Genomic DNA, 17,074 nt, shown 5'->3' with positions numbered 1-17,074 from the left:
CCCCCCCCCCCCCTCCAATATTTGAAACAGATCGCCGCCCCTGCAGTAATGGAACGTACGTGATAGGCCTACCTTGTTGTCTTTAGCTGGACCTGAGATGTCCATCGCTGTGTCGCTTGTACACTGTGCTATGGGTATATTGACCGCAGCTGTATGTACTGACTGTACACTAGTGTCTAATTACCGACGGTAGCAAGCTGTGTGTGTATTTTCTGTGGTCGATGGTGGTGTTTAACACTTCTGTTACACCTCATTCGAAACTATGTCAGATTACCGGCATTAGACGTTTCTTTTTGCGCGAGTCTTGGAAACTCAAAGCACAACATGCTGGACATAGGAGTTCGCAATCCTTATAAAATGCCTCATCATTCGATCTTCTAGCTGACAATCTGAACGGTTATGTTGTGAAAATTATCTGCAACTGTCATGACTAGCCCAAGCAATCAGCTATTATGAGGTTGGAAGGATAACCTGAATGTAAGTTTAGGGGTTTTCCGTACTGGTGTGCCCTCCCAAAAGTATGATGACTCAGGGGAGAGAAGTTGTAAAGATAACGCAGGAACAAAAGATTAACGGTAAACTTAATTAATTTAATAACAATTAACTGAAGCAAACTAAATATAAAATATCATTTACTTACAACAAGCTCACTTCACACACACACACATATAACTCAAACGTACTCACTCGCTCACAAGTGTTGACCGGTCAACCATCCGTATTCACTCCCTCATTCATAAGCTCTGCCAAACATTTTCAAACACAAGAAAGTTCTCTCACACCACACGCACACCAGGGGCGGATCCAGGGGGGCCCGGGGGGCCCGGGCCCCCCCTTTTTGAAAATCCTGATTTTTTTTTTTTTTCCGCGTTCGAGGGAAAGTGCCCCATGCGTGATCAGTGGCGTAGCTACGGGGGGCCTGAAACTGCAGACATGAGATCCATATTTTCAGGCTAGGTACATGCTGCTTAGAATACTCGGGAAGTGCCGTTTCCGGCCATCTGGGGGGTTTGTAAAGCCAAAAATTTTCTTGTACGCTCCGCGCCAACCGATGATGGCGCTCCGCTTAGATAGTCTTACGTTCAGGCGCGGCTGGACCAGTCAGACCCCACCCCCCCCCCTGTCACAAATCCTGCATCCGCCCCTGATATGTCATTGAATATTCCACAAAACAACTTTTTATGTTCACGAAACTGTCGAAACATGATTTTCACTACTGGTAGAGATATAAAATATTGGGAATTCTGAATTTCCTGCAAACATGCGGCTGTGCCTGTTCAATACTCACTACTGTATCGCCTTAAAAAATGATGAGTGGAAATAGTTTCTCCAGGACCGTATCGTATCGTGGGTATCGAGTGCGTCTGATATACGAACGTACGTAGTACGTACGTACGTCTATAATGATATGCACTGTACTGTACTGATAAAAACATAGGTGAATTTCACTCCATGGGAGTGATCACTGAGCACATTCCGGTATAAGAGTGAATTTTCACTCCATTGGAGTAAATCTTAACTCCTAATAGAGTTATATTCACTCATATTAGGAGTGAGGGTTAACTCCAATAGAGTTAAATTTTACTCTTAATTTGAAGTGCGCCGAGTGATCACTCCAATGGAAAGAAATCCACTCATTTGTTTTTAGAGTGTTGCTAGATATATGAAGAAGAAATTTACATACCAATACATGTTATCGGTCATCGATTGGCACAAAAAGCCAGATTCTGATGACAGCTGCCTCAAGAAACCCAATAAATGGCCTAATAAGCACCGAGCCACCAATGTGGACCATTACCGAAACATCGATGCGTGTTAGTCTTCCACCCCCTTCCTCTAATGCTATACAAGTCCACATGTGGGCATATCCTGCAAATCTACCGGTATTCCACAGGGGTTTGAGTTGGGAGAACGGCCTTGACAGCTTGAAACGACAAATGATGCCAACTTCCCTCAAGTTAAAAGTCTGGCTGAGTTGGCAAGGCCAGTCAGCATGAAAGAGAAAAAAACTTTTTTTGCATTTCTGTCACCAAAGTTGCACATCTTTTTGGTTGCTATTTTGCCTCACAGGTGCCATCTCCTGCGATCTGGGGGGTGCTGAAATCTCAAATTTTCTCTGTACGCTCCGCGCCAACCAAGGTGGCGCTCCGCTTAGATAGTAAACTCCGCCCCCCCCCCACAAGAAAGAACAGCCCCCCATGGCCCCCCACTCAAAAAATCCTAGCTACGCCACTGTGCGTGTAATTTTTTGTAAATTAAATTTGCAAAAAGAGTACACCATCATTCTGATAAAGTGAAGGCGAGAGGGGCACTCTGACTGCATCAATAGTCTCCATCTGGAAGGGGGCATCCAAGATGAAATGGCCTGGAGTAGCCTTGTAAAAAGTAGTTTGCATCACCACCTACTCCCCAAAGACGTAAATCCCAGCTCATTGCTCGAAATTGCAAATATATGCCCGGCGAACCATGAATACATGATTTATTGGAAATAAATTTTACTCCAAACTTTCACGAAAAGTAGCACCAGATTGCACCGAGGACCTCCATATTTTGTGAAATTTTCCAAAAGGGGAGGGGGCACCCACTCCCCTTAGACCCCTCCCCCAGGACGACGATTAGGCATTTCCCATCTGGGCCCCCCCCCCTTCGGCGAAATCCTGGATCCGCCACTGCACACACTCACACAAGTTACACGCACGCAACACAATCAGCGCGCCGCGCCCGATACATTTAAAAACCTCCGTACGCAATTAAACAGCGATGCATCGATACAAGCGCACCATAGCCTAACGCTACACTATATACATGTACGCCCACACAAGAATACGCCTATCGTATTAATCGCTCATTTACATGAACATACCTATAGGCTTTATGTGCAATGGGGATGGGGCACAATGACGAATTTAATGTTGCGTATCTTGGTATCGTACGTACCACAACTTTAGAGAAGTGCACGTCCGCATGAGTGGTTAACCATTGTCGGAAGTAGCTTTAAATTATAAGTGACCTGTATACGTATTGAATTTTTTCTCTTCATTTTCTGAATTATCATCGTTATATTTATGCTTAGATGTTGAAGAGGATGAAATAACTACTGATGGTCTGGAAAACTGGAGGACTGTGATTTAAGATATTTTAAAAAATCTTGGGTGAAACAAAGAAACTTGATTCCGCAACGACAGCTGGGTTGCGGAGCACTATGCTAAACTTTGAGCGCTTAATTCTAGCTGAAAATCTAAACGGTCATGATGGCAAAAATTGAAACTGCTGTGAAAACCCAAGCCATCGGCTATCATATAACTCATATCTATGCTCTTTCGGTCTTGGAAAGTGACGAGTTTAGTGTGTAAGTCAATAGGAGCAATTAATATTGTGTGGTGCGACACCTATAATTAGTCAATGATCGAATAACTGATTTTACTACGAAACCTTTGGCTTATCTAAAACGAAAGTACGCCCTCGGTATGTAAAAAGTCAGTACGTAGCCAACTCTTCCCTGCTAATTCTATCTCTTCATAAGCCTATGATTTCTCTGTATCGTTATTGTAGGTTTATTGTGCGGTATCAATACCAAATTTGTTTTATCGCCTTTGAAGGTTCATCATGTATGTAATGTTATTATCAGCGTTCATGATATTATCATTAAAGATTTTAGGCAGGCTCCAGAATGTTATTTCCATGACCGTTAAACATTAGTTGAATAATATAGCCTATCAATAATAGTTTATGGTATGCCTATACTCCATTGAAATCCTCATTGACTGCAACATACTAGCATTTCAAAGCAATGTGGTGTCTATAAGTCCTTATTGTGAAAGAAGTTCCCCCTGATACATCCTCGCTGAATAACCGACATGTTGACCATTCATGGCACCTTCAAGTATTCCCGTATTAATGACCATGTAGATTTTGTAGCTACGAGAACCCAACATTTTAGTCACTCTCCAGCCTCCCATCCCGCCCCTCCCCCCCCCAAAAAAAAACAATCCTTCGCTGAACTTGGAAATTGTTTCAAGTTTCCCAATTATTGCACGACGTGTAGGAGCTACTATCATTCCTATTATTCAATTTACAATTCCACCAAAAACCAGATCCTGTGTTTGATTACATCGATATTCTCCACTTGCTTTCACCACTTCTCCTTGGGCAGAATGACCATATACTTTGGCAATCCATGACTCATGCCCGCGTTTTCTACTCGCGTTAACTCCTTCATACATGTGTGTAGTTTATAGTCATTGTATATGCAACGGCATATCGTTCGAGGCTTAAAGGCATTAAAGACTCGCCCCAAACCGCGTGCGGCCATCTGAAGAAAGTTAACTTTCCGTTGCTTGCAAGTGACGTTTTGTTCGTGTCGCTGCAAAATGCAGACAATAATGAAACGTGATACCTTGTTATCTTTAATCTGGACCTGAGATGTCCATCGCTGTATCGTTTGTATACTGTGCTGTGGGTATTGACCGCAGTTGTACGTACTGAATGTACACTTAATTAGTGTCTAATTACCGACGGTATAGCAAGCTGTGTGTGTATTTTCTTGGATCGATGGTGGTGTCTAACACTTCTGTTACACCTCATTCGAAACTAGCTCAGATTACCGGCATGAGACGTTTCTTTGTGCGCGAGTCTTCACACAGCTATATGTCTTCTGAGTTACAAAACGTTCCATGAGAAGTACTTATTTTGCAGTGTACAGTACATATATTTGTAAAGCGCATATAACATGTGGATTATGCGCTATATAAATAACGGCGTAATAATAATAATAATAATATATTTCGTTGTATATAGCGTATCTTAATTGTTTGCACAATATGGAGACAAAACAAACTTTCGCTTCAGAGAATATCTTTTGCACTATAATAGACAATATAATTATCTTTCCTAAACATTTGAAAATGCAGGAGACGGCTGATAATATATAATTTTCAGACGGACGAAATTGTTTTCTTTTCTTTTCGTGGAAGGTATACTAATATGATCGTATTTTTTTTTTAATCATGGTAGAGAAAATGTATAATTTTTTGTTTGTCTTTATGGACGTTTTCTCAGAATATTGTCTTCATCATTTTGGAACTTTCAGCAAGTAATGTCATATTACAAGATGGGACTTTCTCTATCGTCGGGTAGAGGGTTATACGGAAATCGAATACGGATCTTGCTGTGCAGGGGTTTGACGGGGGAAAAAATATAGACTAAATTGAATAATTACTGCCTCGAATCATGACTTCATATCAACGATTAAAAATTCAAATTATTTATTTATTGCGATTCATTTATTTATTCTCTGAATAATGAAATAAACATATATACATATATATATATATATATATATATTTAAGTTCAAACTCAAGAAAATGGTATACTTTACGCCGGCTTTTTCAATAAATCATTCGTTATTAAATCTTCGAGCTCAAACTACAGATCTGACAAGTCTGGGGGTTGCCCCCCCCCCCCAATGAGAAGGGTAACGTTCATATAAAAAAACAATTTCTTAACTTCTGTTCTACATATTTGAGAGTAATAAACTGGATAAATTCTTCCCGTTGAAGGGATGCTAAAAATCTGGACATCTGGAGAAAGCAAAACGGGTTTATAAGTGTTTAGCTTACCGAATGAATTGAATTGAATTATAAAGTTATATATAATCCATATTATAACATGACAGTATGGAACTTCTTTTAGTATGTAGGCTTTCAGTCAAGGTTGCTAATAGATATATCGCTGTAGGCTACAACCGGCAATCAATAATTTTCAGTTGTCGGTTTCGAAACTGGCAATTAAGTCATCATTTTATAAAATTAATCATTCTCGGGAAACAATGATCAATGTTAATGCAATGAATCGTCCGAAGCGTCAAAATTTAGCTGGTTAACCATATTTTTATCGAGAGGGCGCACTATTTGGTTTTTTCGCCCGTTATTACCTTGATAGAGTGGGGAAGGGTTGTGCATATGAGCCTTGTTCCCTTTTCCCCCTTCTGCGCACGCCCATGACTCGAACTTTAACGGTCGTGTAAAGTTTATGGATTAATGTAACCGGAAAACTATATATATATATATATATATATATATATATATATATATATATATATATATATATATATATATATATATATATATATATATATATATATATATATATATATACATATATATATATATATATATATATATATATATATATACATATATATATATATATATATATATATACATACATACATATATATATATATATATATATATATATATATATATATATATATATATATATATATATAAATAAATATATATTCTCACAGGCGTGGTCGAATTTTCATCTCAACAGATCCCACATAGCAATTATCGCCAGAATGATGAGACATAATGTTCTCTCCGTTGCCTCCATTGTAGTCCCCATTCAAGTTGTCAGCAGTACATTCGGTATGACAGCTGCTTCTGTACTGGAAACGAGAACAATAGCTACCATAACAATAGGAACAATAAGTATTGGAATGCCACCAGCCACTTCTGTGTTTCTCCGCGCAGTTGAAGTTACCACAGGCATCATTGTCTCGGTCGTAGGTACTAAAATATTTACCTCTATTACGCGCTACCAGGTAATCACCTGTTAGACGGAAAATAAGAAGAGGAATTAATTAGAGGAAACAGAGAACTAAATGGTGATTAATATTGGTCCAAACGATGAACACGTCATAGATTTCCCAGTTTATTTGGTGATTGTTAATATAGTTAAATATCTCAACATCTATGGATTACTACTTTTATAGAGTGGGTATAAAATGCGTGTTGAGTTGTGAGCATGGGTGACCATTAATTGTATTTTCTAGCATATTTTGTAGGCAACACTGATGACCTTAAAGATAATCATGTTATGTTTGTTTTCAAGTGAAGAACAGTCAAATGGGCCACTCAGGTATAGGCCTAATGGAATCATATGAAAACAATATGATAATTAATACCAATTGTTATCTTTTAGAAATTTATTTACTGATCATTGTACTTTAATACAATTAGCTGCATGTATGAAAACATATTGTATGAAAAGTACATTGTTTTATTTTCTCTTATGTTCCTTGTTATATCAGTTATAGCAAAGTCATCTTTGTGGACCACCTTGACTTTTTGAAACAATCATCGTGAATTACTCAGTTTCTTTATTTTCTTGTTTTGTATTCATGACTTCCATTTTGAATGTGCCTATAGCTACATTATACATATCCGCCATTGACACAGTAATATCAAAGGAAATGCAGCCTATTAGCTCTAAACTGATATAATAGTTTACTCCTCCTTGTAAAATATGCCAGACCCTTGTGGATTAACTTGGAAGGCATTAATGTTTACATTTCTTGCACTGACAACAATTTATTTAAACTTGTTACAAGAACACATTTTCCCCAGTGCATGCATGAGGACGAATTGCAGACCCTTTCACAAAATTTAGAAGTGCCCCTTCTCGTTAATGAATACACTTTTTCCATAATCCTAATGGAAAGGTATACTTTTGTTATGTCAATGAACCTTTGTATTCAGAATTTAGAAAAATTAAAATGAGAAAGTTCCCTTTCTTGAAAAATCTTTTAAAAGGTACCTTTTTGTTCCTGAAAATTAATCAATAAAATCCTTCTTGCACAGAGAGATACTTTTGTCTAGACGTTTTGCGGGGATTTTGCGATTTGCTTTCTCAAATAAAAATGATCACATGTCTCACTGCCCTTATAAGTCCCACCCCTCACCCTCCTCCTCCCAATCCGCTCTCCCCATTCATCTAGTATCCCCGCCTCTGCGTTACGGTACCGTATAGCATGTTATATGACAGTTATTCATTAATTTCACATTTAATGCGGTTATTCCTATTAGATTGTTAAATTGGTGAAATACTGAATGCTTCATTCATTTTTTTCCGATGGCCTTCCTGTTTCGGATAGTGATACCAGTGAAAGCGATTATAATAGCATACCTGTGTCTCCAGAGTGGGCTCCCAGTTTGCTCATCCTGTACTTGTCGTTCTCAGATCTGACCTCAAACTCTGCATATTCAGCATATTTACGCCATCCTCTTGAAGTGATAACGTCAAAGCGAAGTTTGTAATCTTTCTGAGTGGTCAGATAATGTAACTTTTCATTTCCAAGCCAGAAGTCCTCATTGTGATTACCAAAACCGTTTTTGTAACTAGCCCAGTTTCGATGAAAGCTAGTCGAGCCGTGATTACGACGTTGGAAAACCTGGTTAATGCAATGAAATTAAAAAAAAAAAAATGGGACGGACTGTAAGTTAACATTTTGAGTTTTCATGACGTCATGCATAACATAAATCAGATTTATTCATTTTTGATAGCCTAACCCTCATGATTATAACGCAGAAAAACTGATTTAATGCAGTCACATTTAAAAAGTGAGCGCCGTCGGATAGATAATGTGAAATAATATAGTTACAGGCAGTGAACAATAGTTTTTGTGACGGCTCAACTACACAATTTAGCCGTTTTTCTAGAAAACACGGTCATGAAAACAATCAATAGCAGCCTTTCTTCAATTATAACCCTATCGTTAGTTCATAAATATCCTAACCTATATAAATTATGCCATGAATATTTGAATTCTGTGCAAATTAAACGTTCGCAAAATTACGTGAAAGAGCAAAAAAATAAATTGCGTATAGCCACTGGATTACGGGTCAGTGACCTCAAGAATACAAGCAAGGGTAGGTGGGGGTGGGGAGGGAGGAGGGGGGTTGGCCCCAACTCTATAAACAGTGTGGAAAATTTCAAAAGCATTTCGGACTATTAGCATAAAAATTGCGTTTGGAACAAACTGGGAGGACACATAAAATGTCCAAACAATAGAGAGTTGCTTAAAACGAAACACTGACAACTACACTATAGGCTCCCCAATCCTTGAATGTTTTGATCCGCCAACAGTCCATCAATTAAGGTTCAGCGTGCCCCTACCTAACTCAGTCGATTTCAAGTTTTTAAGAAAAAGGATATGAGAAGTTGAAGAAAAAAGAGAATAGCCAATAGGCCAAATTAACAATGTCTTTACCGTCCATCCTCCACCGTTGTCCATTTTACATTTTACGTTGAAAGGTAAACCCGGCCATCTAGAAGGTAGGATGGTGTAAACGCCATCTTGCCTGCGTCCGCTGTCGTAAACATCTTTACAGTCTGTCGATGACGTTGTACACGTTTCACCGTTACCTTCATATCCCGCATTACAATAACACTTTCGTACTCCATTCTTGACATTACACACAGCATCGGTACTACAACTGTAGACTGCACAGGTCAGTTGGTTATTGTTACAAGAACACTTTTGGGTGCACCGATCGTTGATGTAGAGCTCACCATTCTAATAAGAATTGAAAAAGAAGAAGGATATAACAGCTCATGTATACTCATGTATCCTCACGCATACTCATGTACACTCACCCATACTCATGTATACTCACCAATACTCATGTACACTCACCCATACTCATGTATACTCACCCATACTCATGTAAACTCACACATACTCATGTACACCACCCATACACCTATACCACCCATACTTATGTACACTCACCCGTACTCATGGTTTCTAACTCATACTCTTGTAAACTCGCCAATACTCATGTACACTCACCCATACTCATGTTTACTAACTCATACTCTTGTACACTCACCAATACTCATGTACACTCACCCATACTCATGTATACTACTTTCTCTACACATATGGATTCTTTTGGCAGTCACATGAAATACTCACTGGTACAACGAAATTGACTTCTGGAACAAAACAGCCGCATTCACTGGCACTGGTACAGTCACTCCCATGCATTAAGAACCCTGTAGGACAGACGCAGCTTTCACTACCAATGCAGTCACTATGACAACCAGATTCTCCTTTAGGGTCTTCACACGTTGTTTGACAGCTGCACATCTCGTAGACCATGTTCGGAGGGCAAGCAGTTATCAAACTCTCTGAAATGATCAACAAACATACCAAAAACAAATTGATGTCTCTGATATTGTTATGTATTTGAAAATAAGAATAATTTGTAGGCCTACTAATACATCTTTCTCTGGGTCCACTTATTGACCTCCCGCCGGGCCCGAGACTGTAGTCCCCTCTGCCCCCCCCCCCCTCTATTTCGTTAGACCTGCCCATTTCAAATGATGGTAACGAACTTTAGAAAATCACTGGCAAATGACTCTAAATGAATATATATTACTAAATTGAGTCACCAGCCAATCCTCAAGTGACAGTTTATCTCAAGAAAACCGTTTTGTACAAAGTTTAATATGTCCAGTAATGTCATCATGAATGACACAGCCCAATGAATGTGGACCGGGAAAACCTATGGTTAGGGTTAGTTAAGCCCTAGGGTTAACCCTAACCCGAGAAATACTGCATCACGGCATGTAGTATCATGCAATTCCTTACTTCTTGAGGCAATGGAACTTGCCACATTATAGCTAGTCTTGGGAGATGAAAAAACTTGAGGTCTTGGTTATGATATGAATACTCAGTAGGAATAGTATAAATAATCACATATAAGACAAACTGGTAACTGTGCACTTTATATACACTGTCATCGAGTCCGTTGTGGTTTCCCCCTATCCTCCACTATTATATGTTGCAAGCTTACCTGCATTACTCTCAAAGTGACCAGCAAATGTAATTTTATATTCGTTCCGTTCGTCACTGACACGAAATCCATTGTAAAGTACATAAAATGAAGCTCCATTAGAAAGTTCCACATCTAAACGAAGTTCGTAAGTTGCTAAGTTCGTCAAGTGAGAAAATTTTTCATTGCCGAGCCACAACTCAGTTGAAAGAAATCCAAATCCATCTTTGTATTCAGACCAAGATCTGGTAAAATTTACAGAACCGTCAAGACGTCTAAAAATGACCTGTGAAATGTAGAGTTTAACATTACGTCGTTTCACATACATCATTTAAATGGGCATTAAACCGTTGAAAACCGTTAAAAATTATGATAGATATCCCTCAAAAGAAACCACAATTTGTTGTGATATAAGATGCCTCAATTAAAGGACGTTTAATATATATATATATATATATATATATATATATATATATATATATATATATATATATATATATATTATATATATATATATATATATATATATATATATATATATATATATATATATATATATATATATATATATATATATATATATTGTTCCTTGTGAAATTGTTTAGCATTTCTTATACCTGGAGTATATGTGTTGAGACTGTAATTAAGCAGCTTGGAAATCAGACGAGAACTTGTAGTATAGGAATGCTTTAAAATATGTTTCCCCAAAGCGAATATGCAGTATTTTCTTTCACAACAGACATGTTGAGGTCTCCCTAATTCAATAACGATAGATCGCGCCTCGGCTAGGAGAATGTCACCTCCTATTTTGAAGCTTAATATTTCCTTAAGCATTTTCCATGGGCCTCTTCCTGAACCACGGGCCACTGAGCGATTACCTCCCGACCTCAATACTTGCCTCCCGTCCGACCTGCAGTCTGCATGAGCCAATGTTGTTGTCTCATTTATGCAAGCTGATGGCTCCGATATGTGGCTAAAAATATACGTCATGCAATACACTTTGTATGTTGTGTGATGTCGAAATTGCAATATTTTGTTGTTGTTTATTTCTTGATGTGTGTGAAGAGGTGTGGATGTGCATGTAGAAAAATACATTCAGTCTGGCAATATAATTGGCTTTCGTAAATTTATAGCAACATGCTTTGGGGTGTAGGCCTATAGCTCTTCAGAAGAATTCAAAAGTATTAATCGAATCCCACTGCACTATATGCTGGATGGTAACGTTTCGGTCACTAAATTGACGAATTTCAGTTATAAAACACAATCAAAGTTGCTCAACCTACCGTCCATCCTCCTGTATCTACATCGTTGTTGCAGAATACTTCAAATGGTTCTTTATAACCATCTGGTTTGATGAGGTATACTCCACTGAAACTGGATGTAGAACACTGACGTTGAACATCTCGACAGTCCTTGGGATATTCAGAACGTGGATAAAAGGTATAACGAAAGCCTAAAGGGACCACAAAAACAAAAACGAATTGTACATAAAATGGAGCCTATAGCAAATTATTTCGATGATGAGTGACACTATAAAATCGAATATTTACAAAGAATGTGAGTATCCAAAACAAAATGTCCAGAAGACCTTTTCTTTAATTTAAAAAAAAAATTGTCGATGAATTCATAGCGTAACACTTGTCAGCCAAGTCACGCATCAAAATGAAAAGTAAAATATTGATGTCGTCATGCATGCAGCTAAACCTAAATTTACGTCTGAGGGAGAGAAATTAAATTGGTCATAAAATGATTGGAACATTGGTTTTATTCAAACAAAAACAAGAAAGAATAAAGAACAAAGTTTCCTACTTTGCAAAACATCCTCGGGTGACGATAACCTTCCTTCATGATTTACCTGTTGAACCAATACAAAATGTCACAATAATTCACCAGCAATAAATGCCTTTCATTTTTCTATAGTTTGAAGAAGATCTTGCTATGACTGAAACTTCAAGCCATCTTAGTTATAAATGCCTTTTGTTATCTGTCTAATGTTGTCCTTAATTTATCTTCGTTTCATTTTTCCATAGTTTGAAGAAGATCTTGCTATGACTGAAACTTCAAGCCATCTTAGTTATAAATGCCTTTTGTTATCTGTCTAATGTTGTCCTTAATTTATCTTCGTTTCATTTTTCCATAGTTTGAAGAAGATCTTGCTATGACTGAAACTTCAAGCCATCTTAGTTATAAATGCCTTTTGTTATCTGTCTAATGTTGTCCTTAATTTATCTTCGTTTCATTTTTCCATAGTTTGAAGAAGATCTTGCTATGACTGAAACTTCAAGCCATCTTAGTTATAAATGCCTTTTGTTATCTGTCTAATGTTGTCCTTAATTTATCTTCGTTTCATTTTTCCATAGTTTGAAGAAGATCTTGCTATGACTGAAACTTCAAGCCATCTTAGTTTTAAATGTCTTTTGTTATCTGTCTAATGTTGTCCTTAATTTATCTTCGTGTCATTTTTCTATAGTTTGAAGAAGATCTTGCTATGACTGAAACTTCAAGCCATCTTAGTTTTAAATGCCTTTTGTTATCTGTCTAATGTTGTTCTTAATTTATCTTCGTTTCATTTTTCTATAGTTTGAAGAAGATCTTGCTATGACTGAAACTTCAAGCCATCTTAGTTATAAATGCCTTTTGTTATCTGTCTAATGTTGTCCTTAATTTATCTTCGTTTCATTTTTCCATAGTTTGAAGAAGATCTTGCTATGACTGAAACTTCAAGCCATCTTAGTTATAAATGCCTTTTGTTATCTGTCTAATGTTGTCCTTAATTTATCTTCGTTTCATTTTTCCATAGTTTGAAGAAGATCTTGCTATGACTGAAACTTCAAGCCATCTTAGTTATAAATGCCTTTTGTTATCTGTCTAATGTTGTCCTTAATTTATCTTCGTTTCATTTTTCCATAGTTTGAAGAAGATCTTGCTATGACTGAAACTTCAAGCCATCTTAGTTTTAAATGTCTTTTGTTATCTGTCTAATGTTGTCCTTAATTTATCTTCGTGTCATTTTTCTATAGTTTGAAGAAGATCTTGCTATGACTGAAACTTCAAGCCATCTTAGTTTTAAATGCCTTTTGTTATCTGTCTAATGTTGTTCTTAATTTATCTTCGTTTCATTTTTCTATAGTTTGAAGAAGATCTTGCTATGACTGAAACTTCAAGCCATCTTAGTTATAAACGCCTTTTGTTATCTGTCTAATGTTGTCCTTAATTTATCTTCGTTTCATTTTTCCATAGTTTGAAGAAGATCTTGCTATGACTGAAACTTTAAGCCATCTTAGTTATAAATGCCTTTTGTTATCTGTCTAATGTTGTCCTTAATTTATCTTCGTTTCATTTTTCCATAGTTTGAAGAAGATCTTGCTATGACTGAAACTTCAAGCCATCTTAGTTATAAATGCCTTTTGTTATCTGTCTAATGTTGTCCTTAATTTATCTTCGTTTCATTTTTCCATAGTTTGAAGAAGATCTTGCTATGACTGAAACTTCAAGCCATCTTAGTTATAAATGCCTTTTGTTATCTGTCTAATGTTGTCCTTAATTTATCTTCGTTTCATTTTTCCATAGTTTGAAGAAGATCTTGCTATGACTGAAACTTCAAGCCATCTTAGTTATATACTTTTACTTACATAGCTTTTCGGCATTAGCTAAACAATCTTTTAAAGTTCTCTCTCTCTCTCTTTCTCAGCAATAAATGTCGTAATTTTATTAAATGTCTAATAATTTATATGCTACATTTATCTGGTCGTTTCCTAAATGTATAAGGAATACATTTCACAATGCATCAGTTGACAACAAAAAAAAGTGCGTCTTGGGTATTTTGAAATCATACAGTAAAGAGCTATCAAATAGGTTATTTAATTCGTTATTATCAAAATTATGACTAGATACTTGACTTCAAACACTTTTAACAAAACTTACTCAAATGAATTAGAGTTTCCTTGCAAGTAAAGTATTTTTGTATATACGTATCTTGTTTATTACATGAGATCACATAAAGCGGAGATTCCAGTGGCTGAATGTTATGCATACTAAGCAGAAGGAAAAAAAAAAACGCTACGATTTTTTTCTGAATATTTAACTCAAGAACAGATCCTCAAAGCATCTACTATGATGGCGGATATATCGTTTCTTCAAATGTGTTGATATTTTGTGAATTCATTTGGTAACTATAGTGAATGATGTCATCATTATTACGACAATTGAGCTAAAAAATGCCCGAAACTTCTTTTTTCTTTCTTTACAGTTATACCAACAACAACAAAAAATTATGATGATGATAACAATTTTAATACAGAGAGTATTAACAGATGAGTAGCGAGTCTGGAAAATATTACATTCTAAGTATAAAAGAAGATTATAATATGAAATTAAAGCGTTTGAAGAACATTTGCTATATACTGTCATAAGTGACCACCTGTATGTCCAATTCCGACAATATAAGGGGATGTTTTTAGCAAGTTGAAATAGGTTATACACTCAATCAACAACCATATCTCGAATAAGGGATAAAGATATTGATATGGGATTTTTCAATTACAACAAGAGGACATTTCTTCTTCACGGCAAATGTCACCTTGTATGCCACCGAGATATGCCTCTAAAACTTGATGGAGCATTTCATTTTTATTTAACTATTTACTTCTAGTTTTCACTCTATCTGTTTAACAAATTCACCCGATCTACTTAACATTAATTCCCTTCGATAACTTCTATTTATCTTCGAAGAATATTTACCCTCTGCTGCAGTGCCGTTCAAAAGGGGGAAAGCGACGGATGCATATGCAGGCCACCCTCCCCTATTATCAGGCGGGTTCACATTGTCATTTTTAGAGTATGGGTTGTCGTGCTGTGGGAAAGTTAACACTATATAACTGCGTCAAATGTCACAAATTCATATGGTTGCAAACTATAGCACAACATTGCATTTAGGCGCTCTTAATGATACAAGAACAAGCCCCTCCCTCAGACTATGTTCCATAAAAAAGTTCACATCTTAAGAAAACTCACGACTTCATCAAAAATCATGCTGGATAACTGGCTAGTTAATTATTTATCCAACAGAAAGCAATATGTCTAATATCAGCGATTTTAAGTAAGGGTTCCTGAATGTAGTATATGCGGTGTGCCGAAGGGTCTACACTTTGGCCTCAAATGATTTATCTTGCATATAAACGACGTGTGTAATGTATCAAAGTTATTATTAGATTTGTACTTTTTGCTGACGATAATAATATTTTTGGCTACCAATACGACATCGAAGTATTAATATGTAGATATATATCAATACTAAACAGAATTCATCAAGAAAACAAAAAAGCAACGATTTATTTTTCTCACAGGGTTATTTTATATCTAAACGGGCACTGGGTGACCTACAAATTGTGATAATTTTGAAACATGTATAGTTTCATTCAGAAATCATATAACGATATAACATAGAGATATACAAGATAAAGAATATTGAAAATAATAAGAAATACAACTGCTGCATTAAATATATATTCGGTACGGAACTCCACGTCAGTTTAAACTTGTGCAGCAGCAAGCTGGCCTATATTATCATGGACATACGTTATAAATGAACGAAAAATAACTTTTGATTAATCTAGAAACGATATTCATTTGAGTATTGTAACAGCACAAAAAAAATCTGGAAAAAAAGACGAAATTCACAACTCACCGTTTCCTCGGACGAGGTGCAAACGAAACTCGTCGCGCACAAAACAACGAACGCTTTTCGAAGAGTCAAAATTAGCGGATACATTCTTGTAGAATCTAAAAATCGTAATAACATCTCGAAGAAAACATGCCGGGAGAGCTGGCTAGAAACAATTCCATTGTTGTTAACGAGACAACGGATAACAATAAGTGCATCAAATTCGAGTAAACTCTGCAGATATCAACTTAAACCTATTCATTCTTAACAGATTGTTTTCATTCTGATTTTGTGCTGATGTAAATGGATCTGTAAGTATCCGTATAGCGGATATACTAGACTGTCTCTATTAATTAAAATGAAAAAGACTGATTTTCATACGACAAGATACGTGGCTGATCTTTGAAGGTAGTTGATATGTAGTCATATACGAGATTTATCATTTGGAATTGTATTACTTAAAAAGGATAGACCAGAGGAAAACTTATTTTGACTAATGAAGATAACAATAATTTCTTTGCATAATGGTGAAATGTGAATCCAATTCCTATGTACCGTTTTCGGGAAAGCAACATTGAAGTTGACATGTTTCGTACCAAAAGTGAACTTGAAGCAAACTGGTGTAATGCCATAGCTTAGCTGCATGCACACAGTGGCGTCGCCAGACATTCCAATCTTGGGGGGGGGGGGCACAGCACTTAATTAGGGGGCACAATGTTTATTTGTGAATGCAGTCCAGGGGAAGAGGTCCAAAGGGAGAGGGTGTCCCCTCCCCTTGAGAAATGTT

The 17,074-nt window shown here is 36.7% G+C and overlaps 1 protein-coding gene across 1 annotated transcript; it reads right to left on the bottom strand.

Moving 5' to 3' along the window:
* Window positions 1-6,237: 6,237 nt before the first annotated feature.
* Window positions 6,238-16,431, bottom strand: LOC139974093 (uncharacterized). The gene is made up of 8 exons (XM_071981012.1): window positions 16,312-16,431; window positions 12,435-12,480; window positions 11,909-12,078; window positions 10,647-10,911; window positions 9,764-9,978; window positions 9,056-9,361; window positions 7,972-8,236; window positions 6,238-6,615 (listed from the first exon to the last, which is right to left on the bottom strand). Exons 1-8 carry the CDS (start codon window positions 16,423-16,425, stop codon window positions 6,305-6,307), a joined length of 1,692 nt encoding a protein of 563 aa, XP_071837113.1. The 5' UTR covers window positions 16,426-16,431; the 3' UTR covers window positions 6,238-6,304.
* Window positions 16,432-17,074: the final 643 nt, after the last annotated feature.

Source organism: Apostichopus japonicus, chromosome 9, assembly GCF_037975245.1.
Source record: "Apostichopus japonicus isolate 1M-3 chromosome 9, ASM3797524v1, whole genome shotgun sequence".
Taxonomy (NCBI): Eukaryota; Metazoa; Echinodermata; class Holothuroidea; order Aspidochirotida; family Stichopodidae; genus Apostichopus; species Apostichopus japonicus.
The sequence above is the reverse complement of the archived record's forward strand: the minus strand, read 5'-3'. Positions and strand labels throughout refer to the sequence as shown.